This window comes from Eurypyga helias, unplaced genomic scaffold (genome assembly GCF_000690775.1).
Source record: "Eurypyga helias isolate BGI_N326 unplaced genomic scaffold, ASM69077v1 scaffold18449, whole genome shotgun sequence".
In the NCBI taxonomy this organism is placed as follows: domain Eukaryota; kingdom Metazoa; phylum Chordata; class Aves; order Eurypygiformes; family Eurypygidae; genus Eurypyga; species Eurypyga helias.
This window is the reverse complement of record NW_010271687.1, coordinates 27,014-37,475: the sequence shown is the minus strand read 5'-3', so window position 1 is coordinate 37,475 and position 10,462 is coordinate 27,014. Positions and strand designations below refer to the sequence as shown.

The 10,462-nt window shown below is 45.0% G+C and overlaps 1 protein-coding gene across 1 annotated transcript in view; it reads right to left on the bottom strand.

Annotated features, from left to right (window-relative positions):
* The window catches only part of LOC104515064 (cyclin-dependent kinase 15-like), a 38,158-nt gene that overhangs the window by 740 nt on the left and 26,956 nt on the right, over positions 1-10,462 (bottom strand). The window contains 2 exon segments of the mRNA XM_010158908.1: positions 5,144-5,283; positions 7,915-7,963. Of these exon segments, the coding sequence (XP_010157210.1) occupies positions 5,144-5,283; positions 7,915-7,963 (189 nt within the window).

The window sequence follows — 10,462 nt, the reverse complement described above, 5'->3', positions numbered from 1 at the left end:
TTCCCTTTCCCTTTCCCTTTCCCATCTTCTTTTTCTTGGAGCAACCAGCAAAATATTATTTCGTAGAACAGTGGTGGGAATGCAACCCGCTAATCAAAAGGATTCAAATGGATCTACACACTGCCAAGCTCTCTCCTTCCCACCCAGTGGAGGGGGAAAAAAAGAAAAAGAAAAAAGAGATAGAGCGAAGGCACGGAGCTTCTCTCCTTCAGCAATCTCACAAATGCAAAACCTTCCACTCCAGTGACTCCTCATTAACTTACCAAATCTGACAGTCTAATTATCGTAGCTGCTTCACGCTTAGAATAAATAAATACTAAAGTGGGTGTTTAAAGAAATTGAGCAGTGAAATTCAGTCATCTAGACAGTCAATAGAGAGAGAGTTTATTTTAAATTTTTATATTCTTATGTATTTATATCATTGTAGGAAAGATAATGAGATAGTTGTCTTTCAGGCTAATTGAGTTCCTAGGCTCATGGCTGCTTCCTGTCACAATCTCAAACTTAGCTTTAACTTTTGTGCCTTAGAAATCTGATCACTACATCCCCATTTGCTCTTTTCTGCTGATAACTGGGTGAAGGCAGAAGTGCACCTGAGGATGGGAAACAACTACACGTGAGTCCAGTCCGGATGTCTTTCACAGCAAACAAGACAACTAAATCTTCTCAGATTTGCATTTAAGAGTGTTAAAGGGAAAGTAGAAGTTAAAGAAACCTCAGATATAACTTGCAATTACACAAAATGCAGAAAAAAGTCTGCTAACCTCTGATGCAACAGCGTCTGCCTCCATGAAGGGTATTAACAGCTCTCCCCCCCAAAAGCAGCTCATCTCCCTGAACAATAAGACCTTTATAGAGATTCTCTGGCCTGAGATCAATGGGAGTCAGAGCATTTGATCCATGTCTGTAGGACTTTGTTTCCACAAGTCATGTGGGCCAAACTTTGTGCCAGCTATGCTTTTGCAAGAGCATGAGCCGGGGAGTAAGCAAAGGAAACTTTCCTTCTTTTTCCATCTCCCCCTTTGCCCTGTGCTCCTAAACAGGGTCCCGCACCTGCCAGCACGGTATCTGCCCCAGGCCAATGCCTGTGGAAGAGCTTAAGCAGGGCGACATCTCCAGAGGCCTGGCCCTTGGCAAGCATTTGCTGTGATATTGTAATGACTCTTTCCTAGGATGGTGGCTTAATGACATAATACAAAATCTCAGTGTCCAGTCAGTATTGATGCAAGCAGACCTTCCACCACTGTGGAGATCAGGCCAGGTGAAGTGAGGGGTGTTCTTCCCAAGTTAAGTGAAGATTTGCTTTATCACCTCACAGAAAAACTGTTTCTGGTTCAGGGGTGACAGCTGATTTGCTGCTCAACACCAACATTGGTTTATTCCCTTGTTAAGACACATTATAAACCAGATTCACACACCTGGCGGGAACTTCACTTTCTAGATGTCTGTATCTGATTTGCAGTGAAGGATATCCATTTGCTGTATACAGAGGTGGCAAAGCACAGAGGTAAAAAAATATGGCTATATAAGCCTTTCAGCTATGTAGGAGAACCTGGGGAAAGCAGCCAACCCAAACAAGAGGTCCATGAAAGCCAGCTCTTCTTTATATGTGCCCTGTGATAACATCTACCAGCACTGGCCAATCCCACCAGTAATGAGATTTTTGATAGGCAATGGCTTGCAGCCTTAACCTCCTCATTGCCTACGCTTGCTTTGTGTTACTTGAGATGCAATAGGCATTCAAATGGCAGCACTCTGTCAACATCAAGTCTCCCTCCTACTCCTCACCTCCGAAAAGCTGAATAGTGGGCTGTTTCAGGAGAAATGGCACAGTGTCGTCACCACCTGGCACACTGGTTTTGAATTGCTGGGTGGAGATAACAATCAGAGCCAACCATACCCAAAAGGAGCAAGTCCTTCCTAGTCAAAGCCAGGATCACATCCATGCAACATGCAACGCTCCTCACGGAGCACAAATTGTTCCTGATGGCCGACTGCTGTGCCAATGGTATGCCCAGGGTCGAATGTCTCCTGAACTGTGAGAAAGGTCTATATGGCACCTGGAGTGGTGGGGATAGGGTCTGAGGTGCCAGCTCAGGCCTCCCTGGCCCATGTACCTGGATTGTTTGGCCAGACCCCTTCTTCCAGTATGTTTTCTTGGAAGCACACTGGTACTAACCCCAAATCCCACTGCTTGCAAGCCTTCTCTAAAGCATTCAAGGGCAACAGAGAGGGAAAATAAACCACATCTGTAACTAAGAATAATAAGCTGCAATTGTTACTGTGCCTGACCTGTCTGACAGCAGTGAGATACCTTCTTAGAAGGCCCTTTGCACTTCAGGACTGACACCGAGTTGAGAGCACAGCTCATGCTTTCTTGATTCAAGGATCTCATTTTTCTTCCAGGAGTGATTAATTGGACAGAAAACATTCTGCTTTAGCAGGTGGCAAGGGGTTAGACTGAAGTTTTACCAGAGCTGCTGCAGTGCAGGTTTGCACTGCAGAAAGATAATTGTCTCAGGATTGGCTTAGGCCAGAAAAAGGACAGCAAACGCTCCACTTTTACAAAAGGTCATCATTGCCACCCCTTAGGCTACTAGCCACAGTGGAAGGAAACTGAAGAATCCCATGCTCCTCACCTTCGTTGTCATACCCAGAGGTGCTGGCATGTATAGAATTAAGGCCACCAAGACGATGAGCGGGGTTTGAACCTGGACCTTAACAGCCCCTTCTAGTGCTAGAAGCACAGGAAACAAGCAGCTGTAGGACAGGCCATCTCAGTGGATCAGCCCCATTCAGGGACAGAGACTCTTCCTCTGTTATACCGTGGGCTGCTCTTTTTTCCTAGCACTTTGCCCACAGATAAGCATATGCAACGGAAACCTCCTCCCCTCTACAGGAGCCGACCACCAGGAAGCAAAGAGCCTCTTTTCCCTCTCCCCCTTCCCAGGGGCAGCAGCCTGCCTCTAGCCATTAGCATTCCCCTCAGTAATCAGAAACATGCCGTTTGGAGGGGTACTTATCTTCGAAACACTGGTTTCTCCAATTATTTTTTCCCAGGAGTTGACCTTTGAAAAACATCCTCTGACTTCCAACTTGTCATAGCAACTTATGAAAAGGACAGTTATGGATACAATTATTTCACAAAAATAGAAAATAATTTCTTATGGGAACCTCTTATTTTTTCAAATGTAGTTTCCCGCTTACTCTCTCACACACCTTGGGATCAACACCCTCCTCCTTTTGCCTTTCATCTCCAGCTCATTCTTCACCCTTCTGCTTTAACTTTCTGCTTCAGAGGATGGGACTAATAGCCAGCATCCTCCAGAACCAAGTGGGAACAGCATATATTTAAAATTTGCACCGTGTTATCAATAGCAACCAGAATTTTAAAATGATGCAGTTAAATTCCAAAATAGGGTGATGCCAAAATGACACAGGAGAACACAACTCTTACACGATTATGGCAGTAGGGATGGCTACATGGGAAATTATTCAGAATTGCCTAATTTTTACAGGCTTAATGAGTCACTCATGAATATGGTCTTGCATGATCATACTGTACTTGTTTCAGCCCTGTATACTTTGATTCAGTTCCCAACACATTGGTTGCTATGATAACGCCATGCAGTTTCCTGTCCACAAGGTACTTCTTGCTGCAATATGGGGGATAATAAATACGGGATGGTGCATAAACCCAGGTGAAAGGAATCTATCCCTTCTCTGGCAGCGTGTAGGAGAGATTGACACATTATACCAATCTGTTTTCTCATTCCTTCTATTTCTTCTCACTCTCTTCCTTTCTCTCACACTGTCTGTCTCTGTACCTGTTTTTTTCCACACTCTCTCTCTCTCTTGGCACTGACACTTTCATCTTCTCCCTTGGGGATTGGAGATGTCACTGCGGGAAGTGCTTGTCCGCCTCTCCGGCAGCAGCAGAGCCCTGTGGCTTTGACAAACCTCATTTAATTGGGAGGAAGCCAGGAGGGTTTGAAAGAACTGAAACATCCACGAAACTCCTTTTATCAGGCATAATTTAAACTCTGCATGGAAAAAACCCTATATGTATAAAGAAAAGTCAACTTCCCTCCTGCTGTGCGTGCTCCCCTCCTCCCCCCCCTCGGCACAGGCAGGCTCCTGCGAGATTCCATCTTTTCATTTTTCTAAAAGTGTCAAAGTAGATTTGTGCTCTGTGGCTGGGTGAACAGAAAAGGAATGCAGATGTCTCTCACTCATGCACATACACACACACAGCACCTTCTGAAGGGCAGCGGTTTGGGAGAGATGCTAGCTGGCTGCTCCCTCACTTGGGATGTGGTGCAGGAGCCAGAAATTTAGTTTTCAAATACCTTGACAACACACTCCAAGAAGGCTTCTTCTTAATTGCCCCTGTCTTAAAAACCCCACTGAACTAACTAGTGTAGCGGGTGCCCAGGAGGCAATGGGGAATGCGAGGGCTCTCTGGCCTGTTGCCTGACCGGAGGGAGCTTTTCCTAGTGAGGAACAGAATCTGCAGCTTGAGAGACCCTGTATTTATTGCCATCTTGGGGCCAGAGAGGCAGATCTGTGTGTATGCAGCTGTGTGCTTAAGAGAAGGAGCAAGGGAGGAAGAAAATAAAGCAGGTAAAACTGAGGGAGAACCATGCAACAGGGTACAAGGAACAGCTGTTGTCTCTGAACATCAAAAGGGAGCAGGAGTGGTCCAGGGGAACCGGAGCTAGCACATCATGCTGAGCAACTGGGAATTCAGGACATCAGGAGGTACCAACATGTGAGTTACACTGAATACACAGTGTGAGCCAGCCTGGGGGAAAGCTCTGGGCCCCTAGGGTTACAGAATCAGGGAGAAACAGGCGGTCAAGGCATATACACCTCTGCTTTTCAAGGTACCATGGTGGCAGCCCATCCAGGTCGCCATCCAGTATTAACACTGTGGTCAAGTGGAAAAAAACATAAAAACAAGCTGTCAAATTTGCAATGGGATGTAAACTTTGCAGCATATGGGAGTGGGGAGGGAGGGCAGTCAGAAAAGAGAGAGACATCTGGGTGAATGGCAGAGACTTTCAAAGTACAGAAGAAACTCATGATAAATAGCTTGTGAAGTAGCTCTTTCTTGGTGAGATGAAATCAAGAGTTAACTTACCAGCAGGAACCTGATAGAGCTGAGGAGGCAGAGGGCTAAAGAAACCATGAAAAAGTGCATCTTGTGCACAGATCTGGCCTCGAGGGAAGGCTGTAAGCATCCTGGAGGCCAAATGCTCTGCTGCTGGCACCCTGCTCAGCCTAGGAAAAACAGGAGATAAAATAGTGTAGGAGATGAGCACAAGCCAGAAAGCTGGAACCAGAACTTGACCCAGTACTTCTCAGAGCTTGAGGCAGACATAGTGGAGGGATACAGTGAAGCTGGATAAACCCACCCTAGCTATATAGCTTTCCAGGATATTTGCTTTTCCATGTGAGTTTATGTTGGAGTATTTGCATCCAGGATTTCAGCTCAAGCTCATGTTTTCAGAGGAATTTTGAAAATAAATTGTTATTCTGTAAAAAGAAGGTTGTAAGTGAAAAGGAAAATGCTGCTGGGCAGATTGTATTTTACGTGTCGTATGTAACAGGAATATCAGAGGCTGGTGTTACCAGTCACAATGCAAGTGCACGAAATAAGCTGAGTGGCCACTGAGCAGACCAGAGGTCAGAACTACAAAACTAAAGAAAATATCGTTTCCCCTTTTCCTACCCTAGTACCAGTAGTGCAGCTAGTTGTAAAATGTGTTGGGGATTCATGGAGGCAAACCTGTTTCTCAGGATGAGTGCTTAAAATAGATGTAATACACACATGCTCCATGCCCAGCAAATACGAATGCCAAGTGGCTGCTTTCTAGAGGAGCACACAGCTGGGGACAAGGAAGTGGAAGGGAGAAAACAAACCAACAAGGAAACAAATAAAAATAGTCATTTAGTTTTACAGCTTTTACTTTGTTTGTTTGTTCTGATCATGTTTCAGCATCAGGAGGCCCATCAGAGCATGGCCTGTTGTGCTTCCTCCCTCGTCCCCCACCAGTGCTTCACCTCCAGTGACATCAGGGGCTGGGATCCCTCTCCCCTGCACTCCCCCTCCCCCTGCACTCCCCCTCCCCGACACAGGACATTTGACATACTGACATTTTTGTTTTGAGGAGATAAAATGCGAAAAATAAAGAAGGGGGAAAACACAGGGAGAGAGATCTATCTCCTGAGAAACAGATTTATAAAAGGTATCTGGCCTCACTGTGGTAGGTAACTGCTGAATTCTCACCTCCAGCAAAACGGTTTGAGCCCCTGCTGCCTTGGGGAGCAGGGATGGGACAGGGAGCCAAAGCATCCAGCCTGAGGCTGCTTGCTAGAGCTGCACCACAGGCTGCCCCTGCCATGGCAGGGTCTTACTGGAGACCCTCTGCCCCCTCGGTCCCTGCTGTTGCCTGCTCCCACACTGGGCAGCAATATGGTTCAGTGCTTCCCACCATGGCTCAGGCTTCCTGGTGGTGGCTGAGCTCTGCACAGAGCTCCCCTTTGATTTCTTAATTGGCCATGGAGAGTCATGCCTGAGCGGTCTGTATGAAGCGGCTCTTTCCTTCTCAAGAGCCAAGCATGCCAAGGCAGCCATTCGAGGAGTCTAATGCGGAGCTGGAGCCAGCCCGCGTGCAGCCCAGAGCTCTGCCGCAGAGCCCGCCGGTACGGAGCTGTAATGGGGCCTGTAGAGGGATTATGGCCAAAACGCAGAAGTGCAATGCAGCAGTCACAAGGAATATAATTATTTCTTTGTTCAGGCTGACAGGATTTGTTCTGTTCCAGGACCTGTGTTATCAGGGTGTGGAACATGCTCAACTTTGTGAGTTTCTGAAGATGTGTGTGACAATGACTGGCATTTCAGCAACCTGTACTTCACTGAAAACTTCAGCATGTTTGTTCAGCCATTCGGAACAGTGTCCGGGAAACCCAGCTCCGAGGGGAAGCACGCTTCCCTCCGTGTAGGCCTGGATCCCAAGCAATGAGCTGAACACATAATAAACAGCCACGATGAAAAATGTGGTTATGTCCTCAAAGAATATTTGTTTCCTGATCTGTGCATGAACACAATCCTGAGGACAAACTGTGTCTAGTGTGATCCCACATACCTGTAAAGCTTGTTGTGTGCCTCAGAATCAGTACAGGGAGGGGATTCAATTTTAATGACTCTCTGAGCTAGGTTAGGACACTTTGCCTGGTTATAAATTTGTTTGACAGATACATATATACTTTATGCATATATGTACATTCTGTTTGTGTGTGTGTTTGTGTGTGTACATATGTATGCCTGAAAGACATTCCCGTCTCTTAGCACACTAGGGAGTCATTGGGCAGTGTTGGTGTGCCTGGTCAAGCCGAGGTATGTAACCATGGCCCAAGCCTCATAACTTTTGGCCACTGAAGAATGTGCTTTTTCCCCTCCTAACTAATCACAGGATTATTTCATTGTCTAGTGAAAATGCTGTCCTAGCACGTCTTCCTTACCACTGTTGAGCAATGTCCTGCAGTCTATTTCCAGAAATGAAAATTGGGACAGTGCAAAGTCTGTCTCCAGTCTGGGCAAGAGGGCCTGGGAAAGTACGACCTCCCAAATCAAACTGTGCCCCCCAAAGAGCTGCTCATAATGTCATTGAATCACTGCTTATCTGAGAATAATCACTACTCCTCTGAGAATAATAAACCCACTATGTGCCTACCTCTACTGCGATCTCTCGAAATCAGTTGCTTAACTGACGTTACATCTGCTTGTTACTGCAGAGCCACCCTGCTCTTCCTGAGCTTGCCAAAAGAGCTCATTTCAAGTTAAATGATTGCATAAAGAAACAAATAAACCCAGAGGCAATTTTGACATTGCCGTTATAGGTAGCTTACCTGTCACAGATGACTCGGAGTCTCTGAGGTCTCCTGGAAGCAACCAGTTCTAGAAAGTGTAATAGGCAATCACAGGATTAAATGAAAATCAAGCCAAAAAGCATTCTTTGAGCCCTTACAAAAAACATGTGCTCAGAATTTCAAAGGGCCCTATAGAATCTGTCATCTCAGTATTTATAAATATACATTATTCCTATAGGACTTGAGTACCAGCATTGATGTTAATAAGGCTGTTCCAGTTCTGTAACCCTTTCCTTTCACACATCTGTGAATATAGGCCTTGGGCCTCCTTCTGTTACAGTGCAGTCTCAGCTCTGACTTCAGTGAAAGCAGTGTCAGTCCCTAAAGCCTTCACATGAAGGAAGCAGAAAGAGGTTTGCAGGCCTGACTCCCCAGCAATTGTCTTAGCTTCCCAAGGCGCTGCTGGGAGCTTCATGGATTGCCCTGTGGGCACATAGGGCTTTTCTGCATGGATCTGGCAGAAAGACGAGGGACAGAGCAAAGGCACTTGGGTCCCACTCTCCTTGCCCACTGCTCTTGCTGTCAAACCCTCTCTAAGTTTGTTGTTTATCAAGTTAACCATTTTCATGCAGCCTTTGTACTTACTGATGCTAACATCCCTACCAGACTGAATTTTGCAGCGTTTGCAGTTTTGGGAAGGCTGTGTTGTTGCTGACATTTTTCAAGGACACGTTTCTAAACATTGTGGAAAATGTAGACAAGCACATTCCTCAAATGTTTTCTTGCAAAGTATGAATTTTCTCAGGCTTAGATATGAATGAATGGTTCACGCCTGGAAGATTTCCTCTTAGAGCTGATCAAGAGACATTTTCTTGCATCAGAAAAGCTGTAATTTCTGCCCAGCTACATTATCCTGAGCACCATTTCTGACAGCAGTGATGGATGGTGCTGTAGCCATGGAAAGGAGAGCAGGAAGGGTGGTGCAGACCTCTCTTCCATCCCAGACAAGCATTCCCCATGGCAGCGAGACCACCAGGAGGCAAGAGCCACTGGTCTGTTGCCACTAGCCTCAGAGCTTGGTTGGGGCTTATGCTGCATTGTCTGAAAGCATCTGCGTTCCCTTCCTTCTGGAAGTGCCGGCCACATCATTCAGGGACTGAAGCTGCGGGCAAAGTGGGAGTCCCCTCTGCCTTCCCCTGTGTGGCCATTTCCACAGTGCCAGGCCCAGGGACTGTCACTCAATGTCCAACTTGATGCACAGGCAATTTGAATAAGTGCAAATGACTGAACTTTCAGCGCTTCACCTTCCCAGCAGCAATCTTTCACCATTAAGCCAGGCAAGCAGGTTGTTAAACCTGTCTATCACAGGGTAAGTAACTGTTCACAATTGAAGTGTTCTCCTACACCCAAATACTAAGGTAATTGCTAAAGCAGTAAGTGGCAATATAACCTCAGTCAGGACTCATGATGGTTTAGCTGCCAGAGCACTGGAATTATCGCCAATATATAGAAGTTAAATATTAGCATCTTGAATAGCCCCTTCCCAAATCAGTCACTAAGATTAAGTCTGGCAGAACATTCCTCTTCGAACACTAATAACATTTTCTCTGGATCCTCTTTCCTTCATTTTGCCCCCTTGACTGTAATAAAAGTGTAGAAATAAATGGTCTATCTTGAGTAGAGATGTAAAGTTTCCAGACAGAAGAAAAGCAATTTTAAAAATGGTTTAGAAAGGCATAAGATTTTTTGGTAGGAGGTAGAACTTTTTACCTCTTCACAGAGCTGGCCAAAAACGTTCAGATGTTATAACTTTCTGCCAGAAAATTTTGATTTGTGAAATGGAAACATTCCATGACAATATATCAGTTTCCTTTAATATTTAATAAAAATGTCAAGATGGCTTAAATATTGTACTTTGACTCTACTGAAATCTTTTAACATTAATATTCTTTAATGAGTTTAACATAAAAGTTAAGAAATGCACATTCAATTGATAACAGCAGGGCAAAACGTTTCAGTGATATCTAAGTGAAATGTTACTTTGTTTTTGTGAAGTACATTTTCAGGATTAACATTGTGACAAGGAAATAGGATTTTCTTTATATTCTAAATAGAAATATCAGCTTGCTTACTGGGAACTGGGAGGAATACCTGAATTATAGTCTTTGCTGCCTTGAGCAAGCCTCTTGACTTAAATTTGTCATTTATATAACATGGAGATTAATAATTGTCTACAAGGGGTAGTGTAAGAGCCAGTGAGCCAACTGCTGCTGTCCCTGTCCAAACATCCCACAATGGAGACTTCTGCTTGAGCGAGGACTGCCAAACTTGCCACTTGGAGTAGACAGAGCTTTGATTATAAATGGGAGATATGGCTAAGAAAACAGTGTGTCTCTGCTCAAGGATTTAATTCTGTTAACTAATCCACTTTAAATCAGTTCAGATCAGTCTCCTGACTGACCCCATATAGACAAACCCTTACAGAACGCTGAGGCCCCATTGTGTGGAGCAGGGTAAGAACAGAGCAGTAAATATTTTCCCTACTGTAAAGATTAAGACCAATCTAAAATTGCAAAACAAAGTAAAC